Raw genomic sequence first — 26,411 nt, forward strand, 5'->3', positions numbered from 1 at the left:
CTGGGATTACTGGGGAGGAACTGGAGCTGAGAGGTGGTATTGAAAGGGTAGGGCTTATGCAGTTCCTATTTCCTTGACTGGCACCTCGGTGGGGGCCCTCCCACCTGGACATTCCGGAAAGTGATGTGGGTAGGTGGGGTTAGCCACAGGTGCCAGAACACAGATTGCATAAAAGGCTGGAGGTTGTGGGGGGCAGGGGAAGGGTGTGCGACCAGGCCCAGGTCTGAAGTTTGTTTGGACATCAAGCCAGCAGACAGGCAGCACAAGCCGGGATAGACCATCTTGTCCCCATACCTGGTTTCTCTCCTGCCTTCCATCGCTATGGGGAGCAGTCTCAGCCCCCAACTCTGCCTGGTATTCTTGGTGCTGGGCCTCTTGTCTGGAGGTAAGAGAGAGGGTCACCACTCCCCCCCTCCCCACTTCCTGCTGCCCCCAGTATTCCTCCTTGGCCTTGGGAGGCTGGGCTTCATCAGCCTTTTTCTTTAGGTGGGAGCATAGCACCATTGACTGTGGTTGGGCCCCAAGGCTCCTGCTCTCTGGAAGGAGTAGAGATCAAAGGTGGCTCCTTCAGGCTTCTCAAGGAGGGCCAGGCACTGGAGTATGTGTGTCCCTCTGGCTTCTACCCATACCCTGTGCAGATTCGTACCTGCAGATCCACAGGGTCCTGGAGCACCCTGCGGACCCAAGACCAAAAGATTGTCAAGACGGCAGAATGCAGAGGTTGGAGGGCAGTGAGGGTGGGTACGGGTCAATGGAGGGGTGGAACAGGTGGTGACCAGGGGCCAGACTAGCATACTATTAGAGTTGCATTGAGGCCAGGCAGGTTAGCAGGGGGAGCTGAGCAAACACAGGAGCTGTCTAGGGCTGAAGGAGGGAGAGAGGGAGGAGGAAGGGAGTGAATCTTCACTGAGCATCTACCCTGTGTCAGGCAACCCTGGCAGTAAAAAGAACACTCAGAAATTGGAAGCGAGGAGAAGCAGGAGTCATCATAGGTTGAGCGTTGATGCTGTCTGTGGGACCAAGAAGGCACTGTTTCTCTGTGACAGGGTCTCTGAGACCAGGAGGGAAACTCTCAAGTGAAGCCCTTCCTTCTCAGTAACTTCTACTTGTCTCCCTCCCCCAAAGCAATTCGCTGCCCAAGACCACAGGGATTTGAGAATGGGGAATACTGGCCCCGGACCCCCTACTACAATTTGAGCGATGAGATCTCTTTCCGCTGCTATGATGGCTACACTCTCCGGGGCTCTGCCAATCGCACCTGCCAAGCAACTGGTCGGTGGGATGGACAAACAGCCATCTGCGATGATGGAGGTGAGAAGCGTCCCCTCCCCTGGTGATGGTGTCTTCTCCCTGACCATGTTCCAGCCTGAGGAACCAGCACCACAACTCTTGTGCTCTACCGTGCCATCTGGGCCTCAGGATTTGGCCCTCACCTCCATGTTTCATGCTTCTGCAGCGGGGTACTGCCCTAACCCAGGCATCCCCCTTGGCACAAGGAAGGTGGGCAACCACTATCGCCTTGAAGACAGAGTCACCTACTACTGCAACCGGGGTCTCACCCTTCGTGGATCCCAGCAGCGAACATGCCAGGAAGGTGGCTCTTGGAGTGGAACAGAACCTTCCTGCCAAGGTGACTCTTGACCCATGCCCAGGGGTCAAATCCTGCTCTTTTATCTTCATATCCCTACACCAGTTCCCCCTAATGCAACCCAACTCCTTCCTCACTTCTAAACCTGCCTGTAGAACTTCCTCCACTACTGAGCCCTTCCCATCCTGGAAACCCACCATCCCACCTCACTGGCCACTGTGTCTCTGACCCTCACACCCTTGCCAACACCCCCAGACATTTTACCTGATTTCTGACCTCTCCCAGACTCCTTTATGTATGACATCCCCGAAGAGGTAGCCGAAGCCTTCCTGTCTTCCCTGACGGAGACCATTGAAGGAGTAGATGCTGAGGATGGGCATAGCCCAGGTTTGGAGGCAGAGAGGGGAGGGAGGCAGGAAATTGGGGGAGGATGAAGGGCCAGGAGAACCATGCATGCTGGAGCCTGAATTTCTCTGGTGGCACCCAGGGGAACAACAGAAGAGGAAGATTATCCTGGACCCCTCGGGCTCCATGAACATCTATCTGGTGTTGGATGCATCAGACAGCATTGGGATCGGCAACTTCACAAGGGCCAAGAACTGTCTCAAAGACTTCATTGAGAAGGTGGGTCCCCTTCCCCCCTGAATGTGAACTCACTGCCCAGCCAGGACTAGTTCCCTGATGTTTCCAGACCCTCTGAGACACAAGGTCCCAGAAAACCTCTGGTCCTATTCTGTCTTCCTTCCCTTCCTTTTACTGGAAGCAGTTTCTTGACCTTTAACCCAATCATCCATCAGCCTCAGGGTGATCAGTCAGCCCTTGAGTCTCTGACTGTAACTTTCCCTGTCCCAGAAAAGCTGCTGACCTCTCCCAACCATAGTATTCTTTCAATGCCATGACCCGTTGCTCCCCTAACCCACAGGTGGCAAGTTATGGGGTGAAGCCAAAATATGGTCTAGTGACCTATGCTACAGTCCCCAAAATTTTGATCAGAGTGTCCGATGAAAACAGCAGCGATGCAGACTGGGTTACAAGGGCAATCGACAATATCAACTATGAAGGTCAGAGGTTAGGGAAGGGACTGGTGGGGAGTTCACTTTGGGGTCAGAGAAGTCAAAAGGTTCAGGGTTGTTGTGAGGAGGAGGTAGTGAGACCAAGTGGGAAGGCAGGGTGGACCACTTTGCAGTCTATGGTTGGACAGCAGGCTCATTGAGGAATATGGATTACTGGGAACTTGGGGGCTGAGAAGGTCACTTTGTGGTCAAAGGGAAGTCAGTGGGGTGACAACTCAAAAAACTGAAAAATGTGGTATCTCAGTTGTGATAGGCCTTGAATGTTCATAGATGACTTGGAAGACCAGGGAAGGTGAGATCTTCCTTTTTCACAGATCACAAGTTGAAGGCAGGCACTAACACCAAGAAGGCCCTCCAGGCAATTTACAACATGATGAGCTGGCCGGGGAACCAACCCCCTGAAGGCTGGAACCGCACCCGCCACGTCATCATTCTCATGACTGATGGTCAGAAGGGACCTTTTCCTGCCCCAGGCGTCCCACCCTTTCATACCAGTGTATGGCTGTTTGGTCCACATATAACACTAGACTCATGGTTGGGGCTCTGAGCAGCACTGAGGGCCCCAACCATGTTGATCTTTCCTGTGACCCTTTACAAGGAGACACCCTTCTTAAGTCTCTCTGTCACTTCCATCCCCTTAACCTGCTTACCCAGGGGTACCTGGGTGGTGTGGTTGGTTGGGCTGAATTCGGCTCAGGTCATGATCCTGTAGTTCGTGAGTTGGAGCCCGGTTGTCAGGCTTGGTGCTGATATCTCAGAGCCTATAGCCTGCTTCAGATTCTGTGTCTCCCTCTCTCTGCCCCTCCCCCACTCTCTCTCAAAAACGAATAAACATTAAAAAAAATTTTAAATTAAAAAGCTGAAATTTTACCTTCAGCCATTAAAAACAAAAAAACAACCTGCTTACCCAGCCATGTGTCACTACTAGCCAATTTATCTTCCTTGACCCTCTTCTTTACTTGCCTCTCACCTTCACGGTCCCTGTCTCTTCTGCAGGCTTGCACAACATGGGTGGGGACCCAGTCTCTGTCATTCATGAGATCCGGAGCTTGCTGGACATTGGGAGGGATCGCAAAAACCTAAGGGAGGATTATCTGGGTGAGTTTTTGGCCTTGGACCCAGCACCTTGCTTTCTCAGCTCCTGCCCCCAGGGCTTGGACACTCACCCTCCCTCTTTCTCCCTCAGATGTCTATGTGTTTGGGGTTGGGCCTCTGGTGAACCAAGAGAACATCAATGCTTTGGCTTCCAAGAAGGATAAAGAACAACATGTGTTCAAAGTCAAGGACATGGAAGACCTGGAAGATGTTTTCAAACAAATGCTTGGTAGGAAGATACCAGGAGGGTATAAAGAGGTCAGGAAGTCCCCCAGGTATCCCAAGGTCACTCATACTTCCTCTCCTCCTGAAGCCTTGGCAGTCTGGGATGGCTTTCTCATTGCTCCTTCTCTACCTCAGTCACACTCTGGTCTCCTGGCATTATCCACTTCCTGATCTTAGAATCACCGAGTTCTGAACAACATTGGAGATCTTGTCAAGTCTCTCATTTCACAGATGTGCAAAGTGAGGCCAAGAGCAGCCCAGGCACAGCAAGCAAGCAAGCGTTGGGCCTGAAAACAGCCAGGTCTCCCAACTCTTAGTTCCAACTTTTTTTCACTATACTGCCACAGTTCCTTGCCCCCAATGTAAGAAAACAAATGCCCCTTTCTTTTCCTTATGGGCTTCTGCTCCTCATAGCTGTGTAGGCGGGCCTCCCTGAAAGGCCGAGCATCCCAGGTTTCAGCACATTCTCCTTTCTTGTTAGATGAAACCCGGACTCTGGGACTCTGTGGAATGGTTTGGGAGCACAAGAAAGGTAGTGATTACCACAAGCAACCGTGGCAGGCCAAGATCTCAGTCACTGTAAGCACAGCTTCCTGGTGGTGGGGACCTGTGGGAGGTGAGGTCAGGTGGAATGGGGGTAGGGGAAGGGCAAAATGTGGTGTTTGTGGAAGTTAAGCTTTCCCCCCTGCCATTCTGTTCCCAGCGCCCTTTGAAAGGACATGAGACCTGTATGGGGGCCGTGGTGTCTGAGTACTACGTGCTGACAGCAGCACACTGTTTCACGGTGGATGATCGGAATCATTCAATCAAGGTCAGCGTGGGTAAGGATGCAGTGAATCAATCCTGAGCTTCAGCTGTGCTCCCTGGGCAACACCTTCTACTTCCTCAGGAGCCCACCCTTCCAACCCCCCCCCCCTCCCCTGGTCCTCAAAGCAGCCCCCTCCCTTGCACACTGGGCTGCTTGGGGGCAGGGCAGAAGACTTGGGAGTTAGGAAGAATGTGGAGCCAGAAGCAGGAGGCTGCCCAGAGAAGTAGGATGTCCTGACATACCCACTCTCCTACCTTAGGAGGGATGAAGCAGGACTTGGAAATAGATAAAGTCCTATTTCACCCTAACTACGACATCAATGGGAAAAAAGCAGAAGGCATTCCTGAATTTTATGACTACGATGTGGCCCTTATCAGACTCAAGGAGAAGCTCAAGTATGGCCAGACTCTCAGGTGAGCCCTCTGAACCCCTGAGGAGAAAAGTCTGGGCAAATTGGGGCTACAGGCCTGGGGCAGGTCAAGTCTGCTGTCCCTGAGTTTCCCCATCTCCCTTAACAGGCCTATTTGTCTCCCCTGCACCCAGGGAACAAATCAAGCTTTGAGGCTTCCACTGTCAACCACCTGCCAGCAACAGAGTAAGACATTCAGGGAAAGTAGCACAAGGGAATGATGCCAAGAGACAAGTGGGGGCATGACAGGGTGCTGCAGGAGCCAGCCTGGTCTCCAGCCCACAGAAAAGGGTTGAAGGACATTTGCTGAGTGACAAAGGCAATAGAGAGATGGTGGGGGGCAGAGAGAGTGCTAAAATGACCCCTACTGTCCATTTGTTCAGTGGAAGAGCTGCTCCCTGCAAAGGATGTCAAAGCTCTGTTTGTGTCAGAGTTGTCCAAAGATAGGAAGAAGTCGATGATTCGGAAGGAGGTCTACATCAAGAATGGGGAAAAGGTGAGGAATATGGGATCCTAAGCAGGTCCTCTAGGCCCCAATTCTTCCTAAGCATGCTCTGTTTATCACCCCTTTCTCCTCCGTGCTTTATACCTCACCTACAGAAATCCAGCTGTGAGAGAGATGCTCAATATGCCCCAGGCTATGACAAAGTCAAGGACATCTCTAAAGTGGTCACCCCCAGGTTCCTTTGCACTGGAGGGGTGGATCCCTATACTGACCCCAACACTTGCAAAGGTAAGAGAAGGCTCTTTGGTTGTGCTACATGTTCCTAAAGCCCAAGAATCGTTTTCCCTACAGCCTCTCCTCTCCTGTAGGTGATTCTGGTGGTCCCCTGATTATTCATAAGAGGAGTCGCTTCATTCAAGTGAGTTTCCCCTCTCCTGTCTGTGGGGAGATGCCAAGTGGTCAGCATGGGCCCTAAAGCAGGAAAGTTCAACGCATGTGGCTGGAAAGGGAAGGACAGAGCCTGCCTCCTTACATCTACTTCTTGAAATGGCCGGGTTGGGGCAATGTCTGGCCTGTGTGCTAGAGAGCAGGACTGAGCTGGGTCCCCAGTCTAATTCTTCTAGGTCAACTCAGATGCACTTGGGAGTAGTTGAGCTTCCTGGGATTAGGAAGGAATTCTACCAGATGATTGGTGGCATCCCCTTGCCCTCTCCAGGTTGGTGTGATCAGCTGGGGTGTAGTGGATGTCTGCAAAGACCAGAGGCGGTGGCGGCAGGTACCTGCTCATGCCCGAGACTTTCACATCAACCTCTTCCAAGTGCTGCCCTGGCTCAGGGAGAAACTCAAAGAAGAGGATTTGGATTTTCTATAAGGGATTTCCTGCTGGAAAGGGGGATGAGATCAAATTAAAACAGCTGCGACAATACCTGTGTTCAAGATCCTTTTGGGGTAAGGGGGAGGGGAACGTGCACTGGCCATGTGTTACAACTGAGATAAAATCTAACAGCCGTTTTTAAAGGCTCGACCCCAATCCCAAGTGCTGAAAAACCAGAGGCTGAGGGAGATGTGTGAGCTTCCACCTCAGTGTTTTACTGAGACCAGTGTTGGCGCAGATGAGGCACACGGAATCCAGCTCCATTCCCTAGAAGCCATCCACAAGGTTCTCCTTGTAGACATCATCACTGTAGACAATCTGGGTCCTCTTGTCCCGGTGGCAACCCTTAGGGCTGTTCTGGACAGCTAGGGAGGGAGGAAAGGATTGGTTAAGGTCTGAAGCATTGCATCTGAGCACTGGTGAGGCCAGAGGCTCAGAGTCTGACCAGCTCTCTCCTTGCCTTTGGCCCTTGGAAGCCCAATTTCAATGCTGCCCTCTGGTGGCCAGGCTGGCCTGTCCCCTTTGGCTCCCTTAGGCCAACCCATCCCCATGGCAAGGAGCACATGCTGTTATTGTGGCATGTGCAGATACTCCAAGGAATGTTTTGTTCTTAGAACAGCTCCCAAAGGTAATCGTTGTGATAACTGAATGATGTTAACCCACTACATCAAAATATTAAAAATTAGAAGATCTCTGTAGCCCTTTGTTGACATGTTAGTCATTTCTTGTTCCTTCTTTTAGTTTGGAGGGCCACTCTTGCTCTGAACGCCCCTTTCTGCCTAACTCCTTTGCCAGGAAAGCCAACAGGTATAGTGGGCTATTCACACTAAGAAATGCTACTAGCCTCAATAGGGGAGCTCATTCTGGGTGTGGCTTTGGCCTAAAACATTCTTCGAGCCTCAGGTTGTTCCTTCCCCTTTTTTTCCTCCCTACATCGACATGTCCCTCTTGCATCTCATCTCGGAGGATTCTATCCCTGCCATTCTGGGACTACAGTCACTCACCCCACACCAGCTTCCATTCTCTTGGATCTTTGTACCTTGACACTTCTATCACTACCCAGGTTCCATAGTTTGTGTTCTTTGGTTTTAATGGCCTCTGATGCTGCTCCCTGAATATCCCCCAGGCCCAGGCCTGCGTAATTTTTTTCTTCAAATTCAATCTTCCCTGAGATTACTACCATTTCGCAGCCACTCTGTGATACAGAGGACTGTGATCCATGTTTTCAGTCCTCATTTCACACACAAGTTCCAGATCTCTAATTTCAAATGCTTATTTTATAAAGCCAACTATACTCCATCTCAAAATAAACACGGTCATGTTCATTAACCTCACTCACTAACCTCACTCACTTCCACTTTCTTCCCTGTTCCAGTTATTACTGCTTCGGGAGTTGTTCTCAATCCTTCTCTCTCCTTCACACTAAGAAATCTTCCTCCATCTCTAACTGACAGAGAGTCTGACAATTCTCATTCCCATGGCCTCCACACAGATCCAGACATCTATCAACTCTAGGGAATCCTGGGACATGCAGGGGAGCAAAGAGAGGAGGCGAGCTGTGGGAAACAGGATTAAAGAGGAAGAATCCATTCTTACCAAGGGAGCCCCAGACAGACTTGCCAGTGGCAGCGTCCAGCATGGGCTGTTTGCGGGCAATGCTGACTTTGAGCTGTACGGACTCCACCTGGGTCCCATTGAGCTGGGGAAGAAGAGGGGTGGAGGTAAAGGATGGGGGGGGGGAAACATTACAGACAAAGAAAAGGAGAATTTTCAAGAGTTGCCATCCTAGGAACAGACTAAGGATCTAAGAATACATTTCTTGTGTGGATAGAAAAAGACTTCCTCTATCAAGAGGAAATGATTTCCTCCTGGCTCCCAGTGTTTTAAAGAGAAAACATGAGGATGGCAGTAGGGATGGGAAGAACAGGTCTGGGAAGTCCCAACCTCAGCAACGGCCTGATCTGCTGATTCCATCTTTTCATAGGTGACGAAGGCACAGCTAGGATGAGAGAAAACAGGATCAGTAGAGGGCCTATGGGCTCTTGTGGACCCAACCAAACCCAGTGCTCATAGGCCACCGGAGATAGGCTGGTGTTCTCCCTCAAACCCAGGTCCTCCCAGGACTTATCATCTTGTCCCACTACCATCCTTACTTTCTGGGTGGGTCCATGGAGAGGTCAATGATGTTTCCAAAGGGAGAGAAGGCCCCACGGAGGAGGGTGGGTGTCATGTCCTCTCCATACACATAGAGAGTATTCCCCTTCCGAGGGGCCCTGCGTTCAGGGAACGAGTCCGACCCTGTGGGGTCAGGAGTCACAGTCACAACGTGCAACCCATCTCAGGCTCCACTTTAAGAGGCCACTTTAGTGGGACCTGCCTAAATCCTTTCACTTTTCCTACCAGCCCAGATCACTCACTGCGGAAAGGGCCCTCTCGTTCTCGATCACGGTCCCTGTCCCGATCGCGGTCCCTGTCCCGATCGCGGTCCCGTTCCCGATCTCGGTCTCGATCCCGTTCCCGATCTCGGTCTCTGTCTCGGTCTCGATCCCGTTCCCGATCTCTGTCTCGGTTCCGCTCACGACTGTGGTCCCGGCTGCGGCTTCGGGGAGGGGAGGCTGAGGAGCGGGCACCACCACGTTCTTCATAGCCCCAGTCAAAGCTTCGAGGAGGACCGTCACCAGCCCCTGGGCCCTCTGCCTCTTCCCCATCTGGCCCTAGTTCCCGAAGCCGATCACTGGAAGACACAAAACTGGGGAGAGGCAGACAGTGAGGATCAAAGGGGCCCTTTACTTCATCTTCCCAGACCCTGTGGAGACTCAACACTCCCTCTGCAGCCCCAGCTCCTTCCACTCCAGCCCTAAACCTCCCAAGGATCCAGGCAATTGACCTCCCCTACTCCCCCAATTGGGACTCAGTCCTCTCTCTAGCTCTCTAACCTCTCATACAGAGATTTCCTCTGGGGCCGTCTGGATGACTGCAAAAGAAACCAAGGACAGTTAAGATGAGTCCTAGTTGATGGCATGTGACCCCAAATATGTGGGTCTCTCATTTTCCTCATTCCCCAACCTCTCAGGGACAGAGAGTTGAGAACCATACCTCCTGCAGATCGTCGTCAGCAGATATGCTTCTCTGGAACGGCTGGAAAGTGGGGACTGGCCCCTTCTCAGGGTCCTGGGAAGGTCGTAGAGGTCTACTTCAATGTGAGAGCAGAAGGCTGCCTAACCATGGGACAGAAGGGATTCCTCTTCCCTCACCCTCTTCTTGGCTTTCCTCTGGCCTTTTATCCTCCCTTTTAATTCCTTTGCGCATTTATTATTTGATTATGTGGTGTTTTTCATAAGCGACCTAATATATACATAGAGTATTTAGCTTATCTGTACATTTCTTGGACCTGCTGACATCTTCAACCTGTTCAACTTCTCAGAACAACAAGACCCAGGAGCTCGAATATGTGCCACAGAATGTATGAGATACGGAATTTGGAAGTCAGTCAGTGTCTTCACATTTTACAGATAAGAAACCTGAAACTCGGACTGGTACGACAATTTTCCCAGAACTGAATAGGCATTACTTTCCCCCTAAATGTTACCTCCACTCCAACTTGGAAGGACGCCCTCTGAAGTCAAGGGTCCCCTGAACAATCCTTCTGCTTGTGCTCACCTTTAACTTCCCCTCTAGGGTTCGAGAACGTTTGAAGCCCGAGTTCTTGGTCTCGGCCTTGATGGCACTGATGGCTCCTGACTTCACCAGCTGCTTTGCCTGCTCTGTTGCCGTGGCTGTGTCCACCACAGGCTGCTCTGACAGTGCTGGAGTGGTGAGGGAAGGAGGCATTATTTTGGCCACGCTCTGAGAGAGGTCAGCGCCATGTTGCCCATTTCCAGTCTATCCCCAGTTCCCCCCGTCACTCACAGCGTTTCACACCGCCTTGGCTGGCTGTGCTGCTACTACTTTGCTTCTTCAGAGCCAACAATGCCTTTTTCTGGGAATGAGAGCGAGAAGAGAGGGGTTGGTGAGGGCCAGTCCCTGGCTAGGTCCTCTCCCAAGGTCCCTGGACACTTCACTCCAGGGGACGCCTTTCTCAGAAAACAATGCAAATGGTGTCCCTGGAGTGGTGCACTGAGGCAGCCCTACCACTCACACATGATTCACTGGATCATCTACAATACCAGCGATACGTAATCTAGCCAAACCATTGTATTCAGAGGCTTTCCCAAGCCTCAGTTTTTGAAGTGGAAGAAAAGGAATTTGACCATGGACCAGAACCCTAAGATATGAGCTATAAGTAAGCATAAGCCTACATGCCTTTCTCAGGGGGCTTCATCCATTCATTCCCTGCATATTTAACAAGGACACGCCATTACTTTGTAACAGGGGTATGCAAGAGTATGAGACATTGTTCCTCCCCTTAAGAAGTTTACAGTCTGAGAAATAAGACCATTAGACACAATTATCAAGAGCGATCGTAAGAGGCGCAAATTGCTTGTAGCTGAGAGCAAATAAGATTATGTGATGCCAAATGACTATTAAACTGGACCCTGGGTAGAAACTATGCAAAACAGATTGAAAGAAAAGGGCATTTTAGACAAAGAACACAGACTGGAAAAGATGTGGAAATAAGAAGGCTTTGGGAATGTATGTTTTGGGACTAGTGAATAGTTCTACCTGACTAGAAAGAGATGCCAAGGTAAGGCTGTATTGTATAGACAATGGGAAACCACTGACAGGTTTTGAGAAAAAGAGAGACAGAGTTTTTTTGATTTCAGTGGTTCATTTTAATAAGAGTGAAGGAAGTCTGTCCAAAAACATACTGAGCAGCTTCTTGAGAAACCATTACAACAGACTACGTGAGCGTCAGCAAAAACCTGATCTACGGAATACGCGGGAAAAAATAAACAAAAGACATTACTTCAGAGTAAGAATCAAGAAGACTTGGCAAACGTTTGGCCATGCAAATAGTGGAGATGTCAGAGAGGAGATTTTGATTCCAAACACATGGGAAAACTGAATATAGTCAGTCCTATATGGAAGGTCAAGAAAAGGAACTAAGTTAGAATAGATAGAAAGATGATAGCTAGCTGCAACACTGGGAATCTGCAGGCTGTCAGCAAGAGCTCGGATAGAATTGAAAAAACAAACCTGGAGATTACCACCCCTGTGGTGGTACTAAAAGCCATGGAAAAGTTAGACAACTCGATGGCAGAATACACAGAAAAGAGAGAAGGCATACATCAAGACTTGGGAAGAGCCCCCTTGTGAGGCTTCGCGGAGAGGAGGTATGTCTCCAGGTATGAGCTGGAAGAACCCCCCATCCCTCACACTCACCCCAGGTGTTCTCAAGAGTGTAGAGTCTGTGAAAGGTTGGGCCACGCCCCCACACACTCCCTCACCTTTTTCTTGAGTTTGTTGAATTTCTTCTGCAGAGCCTCCTCCTCCTCGCTCAGTCCGGGGGGTATCACCAACATGGTGGCTCCTGGTTCAGGGGCAGGGCCCAAGACATCTTTCTCCACTGTCACCGCCCAGGGTTCACACGCCGTCCACACTGCACCCAACCACACCCTTCCAGGCCTACCTACTCCTGTCTTTTGCCTCTCCCTACCCCTTGCTTAAACCAGGCTGCCATCCAAGCCCCCGCTCGTCGGATTCAACCAGCATTCCCTCTTCTCTCCAGGAATCACGGCCACCAGCGCCTTGAGGGACCAAGTGGCCCGGGAAGGGAGAAGCACCCCTTCCGTCGCCAAGACGATGGCATCAGACACCCCCTACCCCCGCTGGGGTTAGTATGGCAACCGCGGGTTCCAAACGGTACAGGAGGCAGTGGAACCCCCGCAGCGCTCTCAGAGCAACGAAAAGGGGAAGAAGAGAGAAGGAGCTCGTTAAAAAGGGGCGAAGGGTGAGAAGGAGAACACCTTACCTGAGGGGGCGGTAACCGGGGTCCCACGGTCTCGGGCGGCGCCCGCGCGGGCAACGGAGAGCTGGCTCAGAGCGATGACGTCGCGAGGGGTGGAGAACGCGGTAACCAAGACGGCTCAAGGCTACACACTTCCGCCCGGCACTTCCCCGGCTCAGGTCAGCCTCTCGGTAGCGCTCATCCCCACCCCGGCGGGGGTGTGTGACGGAAGTCGCCTCCACTTCCGCCCGCTTTGGGGCGGGGCTTACCCCTAGGATTCTCGTTGCACTTCCGGTCTGCCCTGCAGCTGCTTGGGCTCCAAGATGATGGAGACGGAGCGACTTGGTGAGGGGGAGGGGGTGGAAAGAACGAGTGTTAAGGGGGGGTGGCCCTTGACCTTTGACCTCTGACCTTCCCTCTGTAGTGCTGCCTCCTCCAGATCCCTTGGATCTGCCCCTTCGGCCTGTGGAGCTGGGATGCACAGGGCACTGGGAGCTGCTGAATGTGCCTGGGGCTCCAGAGAGCACAGTGAGTGACTTTTGACCCTAACCTTTGACCCACTTTGAGCTTAAAACCTCCTCCACCATCCTTACTGTTGGACCCTAGCATAACCTCATTCTCCTGTCTCTGGATTCCTGTCATCAGGGCCTGCCTTGTGCTGGACAGACCCCAGCCCAGTGGATTGTGCTTCCAAATGTGTTTTTTCTTTTTGGAGTCACCTGTCTCCAAGCACCAGGGCACTTTGTTGGTGGCTAGGCTTTGAGGCCCTGACTCTCATCCTTAGTCCTGGGCCCCCTTTTCCTAAAACTAGTGGTTCTCAAATTTAAGTGTACATCATAATTAGTGGGGATGGGGGATTTTTAAAAATACATATTCTTAAGCGCAGCCCCAGAGATTGTGGAATGATTGTATTTCATGTTGTATCGTACTGTTTTAGTAACCACTGCTCCAGGTAAATCAGTAGCAGGTAGTTTGCCCTGTAAAGCAAGATAATCTTTGGAAAACATTGCTTCAGCTTGACAGTCCTAGTCGGTCTAGAATGTCTACCATTTCTGGTTTCAACACAAATCACATCACTGTCTTTTTTGTCTATGTCTTCTGTTCTCTCCTTACCTAATGCCTTTCGTCTTGTCCTTTACCAGCTTCCCCACGGCCTCCCTCCCTGTGCCCCCAATCTGCAGCAGGAAACAGAGCAATTGTTTTTATCATCTCCAGCCTGGTTGCCTCTGCATGGTGTGGAGCACTCAGCCCGGTGAGGGGTCTGGAGGGGCCTGGACTAGGGAGATAGGCCCCTGAAGGAAACTGGGAGAGGAGAGAAAGAAGACCTGAAAAGTGTTTTCATTGCAGAAAATGGCAGAGGAAGATGGATCCCTGGTCCCTCCTGGCCACACTGGGGGCCCCTGTCCCCTCAGACCTTCAGGCCCAAAGACACCCAACCACAGGCCAGATACTGGGCTACAAAGAGGTAAGAGGTCAGGGGCCGTAAGAAGCAGAGTTGGGAAAGGGTCCGAGGCAAGCTCAGCCTCACTGGGGCTGTGGTCTCTTGCCTCAGGTCCTGCTGGAGAATACAAACCTATCAGCCACCACCTCCTTGTCTCTTCGCCGGCCCCCAGGGCCCGTCTCCCAGTCCCTGTGGGGGAATCCAACACAATACCCTTTCTGGCCAGGTGACTTGTGGAAAATGGGATGGTAGGAGAGGGTGCCCTCAGTCTCCAGGAAAGGGTTCCCCACCCATCTCGTATCACCCCACCCCATGAATCCCTGTTTGTCTACCCTCTCCCCAGGTGGAATGGATGAGCCTACCATAACAGATCTGAGCACTCGGGAGGAGGCTGAGGAAGAGATAGACTTTGAGAAAGGTGAGGCGGTGCCAGGATGGACCCTTGGGAGTAGGGCTGTGAGTCAGCCCTGAGGAAGAGGGGCCCAAGCCTATCAGTGGGCCACTGTTAGTCCTCTGTGTCTTTGAGAAAATTAGGGAAAGGCACCCTTGTCATAACAGTCTTTACTGTCATCTGTTGGAAAGATGGCAAAGAACCCCATTTTCAACGTCTCTGCTGTGAATGGCATCCTGTAGCATTAGGTATCGTATGACTTATATGACTCTGTGCACTAATGCTGATTCTCTTTGTCCTTGTTTTTCAGATCTTCTTACTGTCCCACCTGGCTTCAAGAAAGGTGTGGACTTTGCACCGAAGGGTGAGTTTTAGTTTTGAGGTGGAGTGTAGGAGTGGTGGCCTTCTCCAGTGGAACAGAGATGGACATGACCAGGTTTCACTTTTTGCCTTTGCTCCTCAGATCACCCGGCTCCAGCTCCCGGCTTGCTCAGCCTCAGCCGTTTGCTGGAACCTCTGGATTTGGGGGGGGGCGATGAGGATGAGAGTGAGACAGTGGGCCAGCCAGGAATTCCCAGAGGAGACACTGTTTCAGCACCCCCCTGCAGTGCTTCCCTGGCCCGAGCAAGCAGCTTGGAGGACCTAGTGTTGAAGGTTGGTGGTTTTGGGCAGTTGAGGCAGGAAAGAAGAGGCCTTACTGGGGGGCTGGGGGTGGGGGTGGGGCGGCTGGCTTGGTTGGGTCTAAGAGGAAAACCGGAGCATCTTTGGGGAGGAGTGGTAACAGAGAGCTCTCTGACTGTATCTTTATCACCTCTACCCCTGGCTTTTCCAGGAAGCATCCACAGCTGAATCCCCCCCAGAGCCCCCCAAACCCCTGCCTCAGGAGCAGTGGGCTATTCCCGTGGATGTCACCTCCCCTGTTGGTGATTTCTACCGCCTCATTCCCCAGCCTGCTTTCCAGGTAGTGTGGCCCAGTCCTCACATGCTCCCCTACCTCCTCCCCGCTGCTCCCTTCATCTCCTCTCCCCACAGAGGCCAGATGCCTTCTATCTTAGTCTTGGGCCTCACTCCCAGCCTTGCTTCGCTCTGGCATGCCAGAGCCACCTTGCATGCCCTTAGAACTGGAGGCAGGAGGGCCCCTTTCCTTTTTCCGGCCTGGCCCCCATCTATTTCTCTCTCCCACAGTGGGCATTTGAGCCGGATGTGTTTCAGAAACAGGCCATCTTGCACTTGGAGCGGCATGACTCTGTCTTTGTAGCAGCTCACACATCTGCGGGGAAGACGGTTGTGGCTGAATATGCCATTGCCCTTGCCCAGAAACACATGACACGGTATAGGTCCCCTCCCCAGCCTCTTCCTTCACCAGCTGGCCCTGTGTTCTCCTGCACCCTTTCTAAGTGTCATCTCTTCCCCACCGCTACCTCATCCTTCAGATGGGAGGTTTGGGGAAAGACTGAGATAGGGCCAGGAGTGGAGTGGGAAGGTGTGGCGGGGAGAGCAGTTAGAAGACCTGCGTGGGGTGCCTGGATAGCTCAGTTGGGTAAGCATCCAACTTGGGCTCAGGTCATGATCTCATGGTTCGTGGGTTTGAGCCCCACATTGGGCTGACAGTGCAGAGCCTGTTTGGGATTCTCTGTCTCCCTCTCTCTCTCTGTCCCTCCCCTGTTCGCACTCTGTCTCTCTCAAAGATAAATAAATAAATGTTTAAAATAAAAAAAAAAAAAAAAAAAGGAGACCTGGGTCAGCTTAGGAAGAGTTTTTGTGGGGTCGTGTCATGAAGGAGAATGTGAGGCCAGTTCAGGGGGGGAAGGGAGGCACCTGGGTTCTGGCATGCTTCTGTGGGGGCTTGGGGTGGAAGGGCACTGCTGACCAGGAGGTGGTGCTGACTTCATGCCCTCTTCCCAGCACCATCTACACTTCGCCCATCAAGGCCCTGAGCAACCAGAAGTTCCGAGACTTTCGAAACACTTTCGGAGATGTGGGGCTGCTCACTGGGGACGTACAGCTGCACCCGGAGGCCTCCTGCCTCATTATGACGACCGAGATCCTTCGGTGAGAGATAGGCACTTAACACGGGTGGATTTTTGGTCAGGAAGGTTAGGCTGCTCTGGACAGCACGTTGACTGAGAACAGGGTGGAGACAGGAGTCACTGGGGAATCAGCCTTTGGCCTCTTCTCCCCAGCTCCATGCTGTACAGCGGTTCAGATGTCATCCGGGACCTAGAGTGGGTCATCTTTGATGAGGTTCACTACATCAACGATGCTGAGGTAAGAGGCCTGGGGGCCCCACACCCCAGTAGTCCTCTCCTGTGGGTCTAGATCGCACATCCTGGTGCACACACCTTTGTGGACCTTAACTGCCTTCTTTGCCCTCAAATGTAACCCTGGGCGCTTCCCCAGGGGCAGAAGGGCAGTCCCCTCTGAGCTGACAGTGACCGGTCTTCTCTCTCTGCCCAGCGTGGGGTTGTGTGGGAGGAAGTGCTTATCATGCTCCCTGACCATGTCTCCATCATCCTTCTGAGTGCTACCGTCCCCAATGCCCTTGAGTTCGCTGACTGGATCGGGTGAGATGCGTGCCCTGGGATGCTTGGATGAAGGGGGCTGCAGCATTCCTTGGTTAGGGGTGGGGGTGAAGACTGCCACAGCAAGGAGAGTGTCTTGGGGGTGGAGAGGAGGGAGGGTTGGGGCTGGGGCACGTGTCTGACTCAGGCGACTTCAGGACCCCACTTGGACCCAGATCATTTTGTGTCTTGGGAGATGGGATGATGGGGCCACCTTGCAGTCTGGCTCTCAGAAAAAACTGGGTGAAGCTTGGGGTGCCTGGGTGGTTCAGTCGGTTAAGCGTCTGACTTTGGCTCAGGTCATAATCTCATGGTTTGTGGATTGATCCCCATGTCGGGCTCTGTGCTGACAGAGCCTGGAGCCTGCTTCAGATTCTGTGTCTCCCTCTGTCTCTGGCCCTCCCTTGCTCATGCTGTGTCTCACTGTCTCTTTCAAAAATAAACAAACATTAAAAAAAAACTAAAAAAAAAAAAAAAAGACTGGGTGAAGCTGGAGGGGGAAGGTGGTGGGGATGTGGGTTACTTCTCGCACTCTTGCCACTGACCTGCTCATTTCTACCCATTCAGGCGACTGAAACGGCGCCAGATCTATGTGATCAGCACTGTTGCCCGTCCCGTACCCCTGGAGCATTATCTCTTCACGGGGAACAGCCCCAAGACCCAGGGGGAGCTCTTTCTGTTGCTGGACTCCCGAGGTGCCTTCCACACAAAGGGGTAAGCTGGTGATGGGGCAGAGTCAGGGCTGAGTCCGCCGGGTGTGACTGTGATCAGTGACCCTCCCTGTGTGCCAGGTACTATGCAGCTGTGGAGGCCAAGAAGGAGCGGATGAGCAAACATGCCCAGACCTTTGGGGCCAAACAGCCCACGCATCAGGGGGGGCCTGCACAGGTGAGAACCAGTAGGCTTTGTGCCTGCTGCCCCCTGTTTCTCCATTCTTCCCTCGTTCCCCAGAGGTTTGGACTTGAGCTTTGAGTACCATCTGACTTGATACTGCTTTACCTCCCCTCCCCTCACTTTGGCCCCGACTGGTTCAGGGACTCAACCTTTGCCGCTTTCTGCCCCCTTCCCCAGGACCGCGGTGTGTACCTATCCCTCCTGGCCTCCCTCCGCACCCGTGCGCAGCTGCCTGTGGTCGTGTTCACCTTCTCGCGGGGTCGCTGTGATGAGCAAGCCTCGGGCCTCACCTCCCTGGACCTCACCACAAGTTCAGAGAAGAGTGAAATTCACCTCTTCCTGCAGCGCTGCCTTGCTCGCCTCCGTGGCTCTGACCGCCAGCTGCCCCAGGTGTGGATGGGGGTCTTGAAGACTGATGGGGATAGGATTCTCCACCACCCTATCCCTGATCATGGACCTTGGCTCCCTGCAGGTCCTGCACATGTCTGAGCTCCTGCACCGTGGCCTGGGTGTGCACCACAGTGGCATCCTGCCCATTCTTAAGGAGATCGTGGAGATGCTTTTCAGTCGAGGCCTGGTCAAGGTACACACACTGGTAGAAGAGGGACTCTTCAGAGCACTCGTTGCTCCCTTACGGGTTGCCCAGAGGGTAGAGGGGCAGGGCTCAGATAGGACCGTGCGGTGGTTAAGAGCTTGGGCTCTAGGTCCAGATTGCCTGGGTGTGCATCCCGGCTTCTCTACTTACTCACCGTGTGACCCCAGGCAGATTACTTAACCGTCCCGAACTTTAGCTTTGCTATCTTAAAATGGAGATGCACAGAATAGGCACAGGTGGTATTCAGAAGGGAAACCCAAAAAGTTAGCAAGCATACAAAAAGTTACCAGTCATCAGAAAAATGCAAATTAAAATAGTCACGAGAGATGACGTTATAGCTACTAGACTGGTAAAATTTAGGAAACTGTCTAAGGCCAAGTGTTGCCAAAGACGTAGGAGACTAGAGGATTATGGGAACTCTTATATAGGTGTAGCCTGTCTGGAGTGCACCCTGGCATTCATGAGGCAAAAATATGTACGATGTACTCTTTGATCCTAAATTCCATGTCTGGATATATACTGCGAAGAAGTTCTCACCCTAGTCTCTGAGGGAACATGTCCTCTCTCCTTTGTTGGCTGTAATCTTGTGGTAGGGTGCTGGCGGTACCAAGGTACCCTTCACTGGGAGAGCAGGGAGGTCACTGTATGGGATGCATGCCACGGTGCTCTGCAGGAGCTGGAAACAATGGATTAGGTATAACCACAGGAATGGGGATGGGCATTGAAAACACTATGTGGAGAAATTAGCTAATTAATTAATTAATTAATTATTTTTGTTTAGAGTGTAGTTGACACACAATGTTTCATTAGTTTCAGGTGTACAACATGGTAATTCATTGTCTGTTTATAAAATAAACATAAGTTTATGTTTTATGCTGTATTCACCACAGTTGTAGCTGCCGTCTGTCACCATACACCGCTACCAGGATATCATTGACTGTATTCCTTATGCTGTGCGTTTTATGCCTGTGACTTACTCATTCCTTGACTAGAAGCCTGTATCTCCCACTTTCCTTCACCCATTTTGTCCATTTCTTCTGGCAATCATCAGTTTGTTCTCTGTATTTATAGGTCTGATTCTGCTGTTTGTTTCTTTATTCATTTGTTTTGTTTTTTAGATTCCACATGAGTGAGATCATATGGTATTTGTCTTCTTCACTCTGACTTATTTCACTGAGCATACATTCTGCCCTATTTGTCTGTCCATGTTGTCACACATGGCAAGATCTCATCCTTTTTTATGGTTACATAATACTCTAACATACACACTGCATCTTCCTTATCCATTCACGTATTGATGAATACTTGGGTTGCTTCCATATCTTAGCTATTGTAAATAATGCTGAAATAAACATGGGGGTATGTATATCTTTTTGAATTAGGGTATAATGGCCTTTAACACAAGTCATGAATTATATGCACCCAAAACAAGATACAATCTGGAAGAATACATTCACACAAAAAGATACTCTAAATACATTGGGATGATTGACGGTGGGGAGATGGGAATTGGATATGGGGGTTATAAGAAAAGAAGTAGGTAGCCAGATAGACAAAGTGAAAATGATAGTACTTGCTCTATAGTTTTGCTCTGAGAGTTATTAAATGAGATCCTGTGAGTTAACTGGGACCATGCCTGGTGCCTACTCAGCCTTGGCTACAGAGTAAGGTACACTTGGCCAGGTCTGTGTGTAGCCCCTTTACTGATCTTCTCCCATCCCAGGTCTTGTTTGCCACGGAGACCTTTGCCATGGGTGTTAATATGCCTGCTCGAACAGTGGTGTTTGACTCTATGCGGAAACACGATGGCTCCACCTTCCGGGATCTGCTACCTGGAGAGTATGTGCAGATGGCAGGTCGGGCAGGCCGGAGAGGCCTGGACCCCACCGGCACTGTCATCCTGCTCTGCAAGGGCCGTGTGCCTGAGATGGCAGACCTGCACCGCATGATGATGGTGAGTCAGGGCAGTATGAGGCTGAGCTGGGAGGGCCCCAGCTCTGGGGACCTGCTGGATTCTCTCTTCCAACCCTCTTCCCCTCACTCTTCTTTCTATGGTTGATCCTTGAACAGTGTAGGGTTAGGGGGTACTGACCTCCTGCACAGTCAGATATCCACATACAACTTTTGGCTCCCGAAAAACTTTACTGCTAATAGCCTATACTGTTGGCTGGAAGCCTTACCAATAACAGACAGATGATGAACACCTATTCGTATATGTGTTATTTGCTGCATTCTTATCATAAAGCTAGCGATAAGAAAACGTTGTGAAGAAAATTATAGGAGAGAGAAAATACTTAACAGAACTGGACAGTATTTATTGAAAAAAATACGCGTGTAGGTAGACCCCTATTGTTCAAGGGTCAACTGTACTTTTTTCTTTTGCCTGGGAGAAACCAAGGTCAGAGCAAGCAAATCCAAGGATTAGACTGAATCTCACCCCTTGTGGTCTTTTGTCATTGTGAAGACAGAACTAGGTAAAACCTTTGAGGGTCTATTTATTTAGTTTTGTTCCCTTATTTCGCAGAGGAGGTGAGTAAGCAGTTTGTCTAGGGTCCCATGGTCACAGCATGGGGACTAGATCTGTTACGAGCAGAGCCGATCCCCAGAGGGCTGGCTGGGGGGCAGCAGGTCCCACGCCAATCTCACTGCTTCTCTGATGTGGCTCAGGGAAAGCCATCGCAGCTGCAATCTCAGTTCCGCCTCACATACACCATGATCCTGAACCTGCTGCGGGTGGACGCCCTCAGGGTGGAAGACATGATGAAGAGGAGCTTCTCCGAGTTTCCATCCCGCAAGGACAGCAAGGTGAGGAGGTTGGGATGACCAGTATACCCGGCCGCATGTTGGGACAAGGGAAGCCAGGCTGAGAGGTGGATATCTAGAGACCACCTAGAAGGTGGGATGAAGGTGGGGAGCGTGGCGTCCTGGGCCTGGAGACTCTCCTTTCATACCTTGCCACACTTCCACCCAGGCCCATGAACAGGCTCTAGCTGAACTGACCAAGAGACTAGGGACCTTAGAGGAACCTGATACAACTGGCCAACTGGTTGACCTGCCTGAGTATTACAGCTGGGGGGAGGAACTGACAGAGACCCGGAGCCTGATCCAGGTGAATGAGTGTTGTGGGAGTGATGGAGGAAGGGAGGAAGAGAATGCCACACACTGGGTGCTCCTGAACCTAGTCCCAACCTATTCTCAGTGTCCCTGTGATGCTTCCTTCATTATCCCTTTTGTGCATGTCCCCCCTCTTCAGCGACGCATCATGGAGTCTGTGAATGGGCTGAAATCTCTCTCAGCAGGAAGGGTGGTGGTTGTGAAGAATCAGGAGTATCATAACACATTGGGTGTTATCCTGCAGGTGAGGGCAATGGAAATTTAGACCCCAGAGGGAGGGAGCCACATCTCCCATCTTCCTTACTTGGTGGGGGCAATTGTAGTCACAGCAGTGCACTCATTTTCCCCTCCTGCCCTCCTTTCTCTCCCATTGCCACCACTTCATGCCTACCTCCTTGTCCTCCCTGCCCCCACTACCCTCCTCCCTCCCACCCCTGAAGACTGTTCAGATTGACTTGGCTACTAGTCCAACCCAGAGATGGGCTCTGCAGTTGCTCTGTGGTCCCTGCCTGAGGGTGGGGACCTGGTCTCTATCTTTGATGTCCACTCCTCACATTGCCCTGGCCTGGCCTCCCCACCTACCCTAGGTCTCCTCAAATTCCACCAGCAGGGTGTTTACAACCCTGATCTTGTGTGATAAGCCTGTGTCTGAGGACCCACAGGAGAGGGCACCAGCCACCCCAGATGTGCCCTACCCAGATGACCTTGTGGGATTCAAGCTGTTCCTGCCTGAAGGTGAGCATGGGGCAGATGTCCGGGTTCCTGACAGCAGTGTAGGCAGGATGTTTGGGTCCACGGCAAGGGTTGACCCTGCTCTTCCCTTTTCACAGGGCCCTGTGACCACACAGTGGCCAAGCTCCAGCCAGGAGACATGGCTGCCATCACCACCAAGGTGCTCCGGGTGAATGGGGAGAAGATCTTGGAGGACTTCAGCAAGAGGCAGCAACCAAAATTCAAGTCAGAGATGGCTGGGGAGATCCTTTTCCTGGGGAGGGGACCGTGTAATGGAGTGTAGGGAGGGGTGGTTGGGGTGTCTCCCCAGCCAGAGAAGGCTTCTCTGGAAAGGAACACTTTGCCCTAGGTCTTAAGACCTTGCTCCTTCCTCAGGAAGGATCCTCCCATTGCGGCTGTGACCACTGCTGTCCAGGAACTGCTGCGTTTGGCTCAGGCCTACCCAGCAGGACCCCCTACCCTTGACCCTGTCAATGACCTGCAGCTCAAGGATGTGTCAGTGGTTGAGGGAGGGCTCCGGGCCCGGAAGCTGGAGGAGCTGATCTGGGGGGCTCAGTGTGTGCACAGTCCCCGTTTCTCTGCCCAGGTAGGGTCCTGCATGCCAGCTCCCAAGCTCAGAGGGGGAATTTTCCCTTCTGTTCTCCTCTAGACCAGCCACCCCATCTCTGCCCTTGTCCTCAGTGCCTTCCTGCCTTGGGGCAAGAGGAAGGCTAACATGCTTCTGCTGCTGGCTTTCTGCAGTACCTGAAGCTGCAGGAGCGAATGCAGATACAGAAGGAGATGGAGCGACTACGTTTCCTGCTGTCAGATCAGTCACTGTTGCTGCTCCCAGAGTATCACCAGCGAGTAGAGGTGGGAGGGGCAGGGGTGGGGGCAGGGGGCTAGTGACAGAGAACAGGCTCCCAACACCTACCATCTTTCTTCAGGTGCTCCGAACCCTGGGTTATGTAGACGAGGCAGGCACCGTGAAGCTGGCAGGGCGGGTGGCTTGTGCCATGAGCAGTCACGAGCTGCTTCTCACTGAGCTCATGTTTGACAATGCTCTGAGTGCCCTGCGGCCAGAAGAGATTGCAGCCCTGCTCTCTGGCCTGGTCTGCCAGAGCCCTGGGGACCCTGGGGAGCAGCTCCCAAGCACCCTCAAACAGGTATGGGACACCCACCCCACTTTCTCTCCCTTGGCTGTGGCATTCCCAATCCCCACCCCCAAGTATTCCCCAGGTGAACCCTCCAGCCCTGTTAAGTGCCTCAAAGAGCTGGAATGGCTTCTTCCTTGATCTGGGGCTCCGCACTCCTAAAGAAGGAAGGCAGGGTCTGAGCCTCTCCTTGGCCATCTGCAGGGAGTGGAACGTGTCCGGGCTGTGGCCAAGCGGATTGGTGAGGTCCAGGTGGCCTGTGGCCTGAACCAGACTGTGGAGGAATTTGTCGGGGAGCTGAATTTTGGGCTGGTAGAGGTGGTGTACGAGTGGGCCCGGGGCATGGTGAGTAACTGGGGCTTTGTGGATGGCTGGCTAGGGGAGAGGCTACCCAGGTCTAACACACTCAGTCCTCACCCTGCTTCCCCCACAGCCCTTCTCTGAGTTGGCAGGGCTGTCGGGGACTCCTGAGGGCCTGGTGGTCCGTTGCATCCAACGCTTGGCCGAGATGTGTCGCTCGCTGAGGGGGGCGGCCCGCCTGGTAGGAGAACCTGTGCTAGGTGCCAAGATGGAGACGGCAGCTACTTTGCTGCGGAGGGACATCGTCTTTGCGGCCAGCCTATACACTCAGTGAGTGGCCTGTGTAAAAATGTAGTAATAAAATAGCAAACCACCTGTGTGTACTTCAACTGTTGGGCAGGGACAACTCGGCGCAAAAAACACAGCAGGAAGAACCACCTAGAAATAGGCTTTTATCTGTGCACATGGAAGACAGGACCAGCCCCTCTGAAGTCTCAGTTCTTGGGGGAAGGCGTCTTGGGGGGTGATGGGAGGTCTTGTGTCACGGCTTCCACATACCACGTGGGCAGGAAGGCATAGGGTGCATCTTGATGTTTCGACACTGTGACTGGGCTGCCAGGCTCCCAGGAGAAGAGATAGACGAGCCTAGGGGGCACATGGAGTCACAAGTTGAGGACTGGAGGCAAACTTCTAGGACCCGGAGGGCAGGGACAGATGAATGCCTCACCTGGGGTCATCCTGGACAACTGTGTTCTGGGCAAAGCTAAGGAAGGCGGCACAGAAGTTCATGCACACGGAGGGATTCCAGCCATCACGGTCATTCTGCAGAGGGCCGAGGAGGAGGCAGAACACAGGCAGTGAAGGTGAGGCCAGAGAAGGGGCAAGGTGGACTGTGACCCGGGACACTGGACCTGTGGTCTTGGTGTGGGGGTATAGGTGGGAGCTGTAACACCACTGCCTTACCCTGACATACTCGAACATCTCCATAGTAGGAAAGGTCTTGAGGGAACAGATGAAACCCTCTGGGTTACGGAAGCCAGCAACAACATTTGGGATGCCCAGAAGGAATGACTGAGCCCACCATTTCAGAAGCTTGTGTCTGTCAGGAAAGGCAAGGGGTCAGTAGGACCCTTCCTCCACCGTCCAGCCTCTTCCCCCAAGTCCAATTTCCAGCTGTCTGTTCTAGGTTCTCACCCTGCCCACCCCCATCCTGAACCTGTAGAAGCTCCTCCATTGGCCAGGGCTGTGCATCTCTTTGGAGGTCTTGAGCTCCACATAGCAGGTGGGGGGCTGTGTGGATGGGGCCTGAGGGTCTATACAGTCTACCTCCCCTGAGAAGAGCAGAGGGTGGTTTCCCAGGCGGCTGCGTAGCACAGAGCAGAAGGCCACATTGGTGTTAACCTCCCCAGAGGGGTCCGGGGAGCTTCCAGGTTTGTCTGCACAAGGAGAAAAGCAGCAACAGGGGTGGGGGCTTTCAGTCTCTGGGGAAGGGGGAGGGGGCTACAGAGCAGGGGCAACTCTCACCTGCGCACATGTATTGCTCAAACTTGTACCCCATGTACATAAGCTCTCGGAGGAGGGGTGGCCGGGCAAGCCTCTGGGCCCGAGCTGCCGGCGTCTCTACCTCACTCAGGTACAGTGTCCCCTGGAAGCGGGAGGCCGCCAGCTGCCAGCCCTCCTGCCGCTCATACGGTGTCGTCAGCAATTTTGTCAGGTGCCCTCGCCATGTCACTATGGCCCCTGCCAGCCAGCCTGGACCCCTGAGAGGGAGGAGTTAGAAGCTGAAGGTCTGACACAAGGATTAACTCAGATGACTTCCCCAAAGAATATCCTAAATTCTTTCCAAAGACTGAACTCCAGTTTTCACTCTCCTAATTTTAGAGGGTAGGTGCAGGTCTCTAGATCTACTTGTGTGCTATGCTTTGCTCACCCCTCCAGCTGGCCTCGGTGATCCAGGAGCCAACGTAGCAGGTGATCCAGCCCCTCTCGGATCTCCTCGTCCCTGGGCTGGTATCGATCAGGGTATCCGTCTCTGAGGTCAAAGTTGGGGCCTTGACCATTGGTAGGGGGTGGGCTGTAGTAGCGCAAGGCTTGAGCATCTCCATGGTACTGGCGTTGTGCATCCAGGGAGAAGCAGCCCAGTTCGGAAGGGCGCCGGTAGAAAGGGAAGGATCCAGAGTACAGGGCGGGGTCTGTGGGCATTGAGGGTGCTGGGCCGGGGAGTTTGTTCCGAGGCTCAGCTACCTCTATGTTTTCCCCTCTTCTCTTGGTCCCTCTGCGATCCATGAGGTCCTGAGAACTGGGGGGTTGGGAAGTTACCCTTTTACAAAGGAGGCCCGGAAAAGGGGGACTCTGGTTCAGGACTAAGCTGGCCTCCGGATGGCCAGGCTCTGGTCCTGAAACAGAACCAAGGCTAGGTGCACATCCCACCTTTTCCCTTGACTTACACCCCCACCTCCAGATGCTCCAAACTCAGCTGAGGAAGGCTGCCTGGGCTTCAGATCGAGGATCTGGTTACCTCAGAGCCCGCCAACCTGGACCTCTACCTCTGTGGAGCTAAGACGTCACGGCAGGTGTGTCCAGAAGTCGGGGAGGTATGCAAGGGTGGTTTCTGCACTCCTAGACGCAATCATTCGGCGACAGGGACGGGCAGACCCCTCGGGGGCGGGCAGGGGGTGCGCTTTACCCGGGGAGGCGGACCACGACCCGGCCGCCCGCAGCCAGCCGCGCCGTCCCGGAGTGCCAGCGGAGGAAGCCAATCCGAGCAGGCGTGCGGCGGCCCTCCTCCTGGCTGGGCCGAGACGGCGAGTTGACACCTTCCTCGTCCCACGTAGTCCTTCCACCCG

The 26,411-nt window shown here is 52.7% G+C and overlaps 4 protein-coding genes across 6 annotated transcripts; 2 read left to right on the plus strand and 2 right to left on the minus strand.

Moving 5' to 3' along the window:
• The first annotated feature begins 78 nt into the window (after nt 1-78).
• CFB (complement factor B) lies at nt 79-6,568 on the plus strand. The gene is made up of 18 exons (XM_025917080.2): nt 79-385; nt 487-720; nt 1,126-1,311; nt 1,457-1,630; nt 1,874-1,975; nt 2,076-2,212; nt 2,511-2,649; nt 2,976-3,107; nt 3,658-3,759; nt 3,848-3,985; nt 4,463-4,560; nt 4,685-4,802; nt 5,049-5,202; nt 5,308-5,384; nt 5,582-5,694; nt 5,799-5,931; nt 6,012-6,061; nt 6,359-6,568. Exons 1-18 carry the CDS (start codon nt 322-324, stop codon nt 6,512-6,514), a joined length of 2,307 nt encoding a protein of 768 aa, XP_025772865.1. The 5' UTR covers nt 79-321; the 3' UTR covers nt 6,515-6,568.
• A 2-nt stretch (nt 6,569-6,570) lies between these two features.
• NELFE (negative elongation factor complex member E) lies at nt 6,571-12,601 on the minus strand. Its single transcript, XM_025917239.2, has 11 exons — nt 12,429-12,601; nt 11,905-11,987; nt 10,427-10,496; nt 10,178-10,323; nt 9,614-9,688; nt 9,454-9,491; nt 8,935-9,266; nt 8,671-8,815; nt 8,462-8,516; nt 8,114-8,216; nt 6,571-6,882 (listed from the first exon to the last, which is right to left on the minus strand). The coding sequence occupies exons 2-11, from the start codon at nt 11,977-11,979 to the stop codon at nt 6,785-6,787; spliced, it is 1,137 nt and encodes a 378-aa protein (XP_025773024.1). The 5' UTR covers nt 11,980-11,987; nt 12,429-12,601; the 3' UTR covers nt 6,571-6,784.
• A 12-nt stretch (nt 12,602-12,613) lies between these two features.
• On the plus strand, nt 12,614-23,940 carry SKIC2 (SKI2 subunit of superkiller complex). The gene is made up of 28 exons (XM_025917059.2): nt 12,614-12,749; nt 12,829-12,932; nt 13,547-13,656; nt 13,752-13,869; nt 13,957-14,071; nt 14,189-14,263; nt 14,547-14,600; nt 14,700-14,890; nt 15,069-15,197; nt 15,422-15,567; nt 16,142-16,288; nt 16,420-16,504; nt 16,694-16,800; nt 17,365-17,511; nt 17,589-17,685; nt 17,869-18,081; nt 18,164-18,274; nt 20,010-20,240; nt 20,954-21,091; nt 21,258-21,395; nt 21,540-21,644; nt 21,988-22,135; nt 22,231-22,357; nt 22,508-22,718; nt 22,874-22,984; nt 23,059-23,277; nt 23,470-23,610; nt 23,699-23,940. The coding sequence occupies exons 1-28, from the start codon at nt 12,728-12,730 to the stop codon at nt 23,897-23,899; spliced, it is 3,741 nt and encodes a 1,246-aa protein (XP_025772844.1). The 5' UTR covers nt 12,614-12,727; the 3' UTR covers nt 23,900-23,940.
• A 57-nt stretch (nt 23,941-23,997) lies between these two features.
• Nucleotides 23,998-26,405, minus strand: DXO (decapping exoribonuclease). Of its 3 annotated transcripts, none has more exons than XM_086705868.1 (7): nt 26,112-26,405; nt 25,496-25,864; nt 25,090-25,325; nt 24,782-25,001; nt 24,529-24,664; nt 24,293-24,387; nt 23,998-24,210 (listed from the first exon to the last, which is right to left on the minus strand). In XM_086705868.1, exons 2-7 carry the CDS (start codon nt 25,849-25,851, stop codon nt 24,060-24,062), a joined length of 1,194 nt encoding a protein of 397 aa, XP_086561994.1. In that variant the 5' UTR covers nt 25,852-25,864; nt 26,112-26,405; the 3' UTR covers nt 23,998-24,059. The 3 variants fall into 3 exon arrangements, with proteins under 3 accessions (XP_086561994.1, XP_086561995.1, XP_086561993.1); XM_086705869.1 differs by having other exon boundaries at nt 26,084-26,405; XM_086705867.1 differs by having other exon boundaries at nt 26,013-26,405.
• Nucleotides 26,406-26,411: the final 6 nt, after the last annotated feature.

Source organism: Puma concolor, chromosome B2, assembly GCF_028749965.1.
Source record: "Puma concolor isolate L17-30 chromosome B2, mPumCon1.1.hap2, whole genome shotgun sequence".
Classification (NCBI taxonomy): Eukaryota; Metazoa; Chordata; class Mammalia; order Carnivora; family Felidae; genus Puma; species Puma concolor.

Bases quoted from the DNA above. Each gene is read 5' to 3' on its own strand.
- CFB (XM_025917080.2), top strand. From the start codon at position 322: ATGGGGAGCAGTCTCAGCCCCCAACTCTGCCTGGTATTCTTGGTGCTG. The intron at 1,631-1,873 runs GTGACTCTTGAC...GACCTCTCCCAG, and splicing joins AACAGAACCTTCCTGCCAAG to ACTCCTTTATGTATGACATC. The intron at 3,108-3,657 runs GTCAGAAGGGAC...TCTCTTCTGCAG, and splicing joins CATCATTCTCATGACTGATG to GCTTGCACAACATGGGTGGG.
- NELFE (XM_025917239.2), bottom strand. From the start codon at position 11,979: ATGTTGGTGATACCCCCCGGACTGAGCGAGGAGGAGGAGGCTCTGCAG. The intron at 8,816-8,934 runs GTGAGTGATCTG...CTGACCCCACAG, and splicing joins ACGAGAGGGCCCTTTCCGCA to GGTCGGACTCGTTCCCTGAA. The intron at 8,217-8,461 runs GTTGGGACTTCC...CTTCTTCCCCAG, and splicing joins CAGATCAGGCCGTTGCTGAG to CTCAATGGGACCCAGGTGGA.
- SKIC2 (XM_025917059.2), top strand. From the start codon at position 12,728: ATGATGGAGACGGAGCGACTTG. The intron at 15,568-16,141 runs GTATAGGTCCCC...CCCTCTTCCCAG, and splicing joins GCCCAGAAACACATGACACG to CACCATCTACACTTCGCCCA. The intron at 23,278-23,469 runs GTATGGGACACC...GGCCATCTGCAG, and splicing joins TCCCAAGCACCCTCAAACAG to GGAGTGGAACGTGTCCGGGC.
- DXO (XM_086705868.1), bottom strand. From the start codon at position 25,851: ATGGATCGCAGAGGGACCAAGAGAAGAGGGGAAAACATAGAGGTAGCT. The intron at 25,002-25,089 runs GTGAGAGTTGCC...CTCCTTGTGCAG, and splicing joins TGAGCAATACATGTGCGCAG to ACAAACCTGGAAGCTCCCCG. The intron at 24,211-24,292 runs GTGAGGCATTCA...TGTGCCCCCTAG, and splicing joins GTTGTCCAGGATGACCCCAG to GCTCGTCTATCTCTTCTCCT.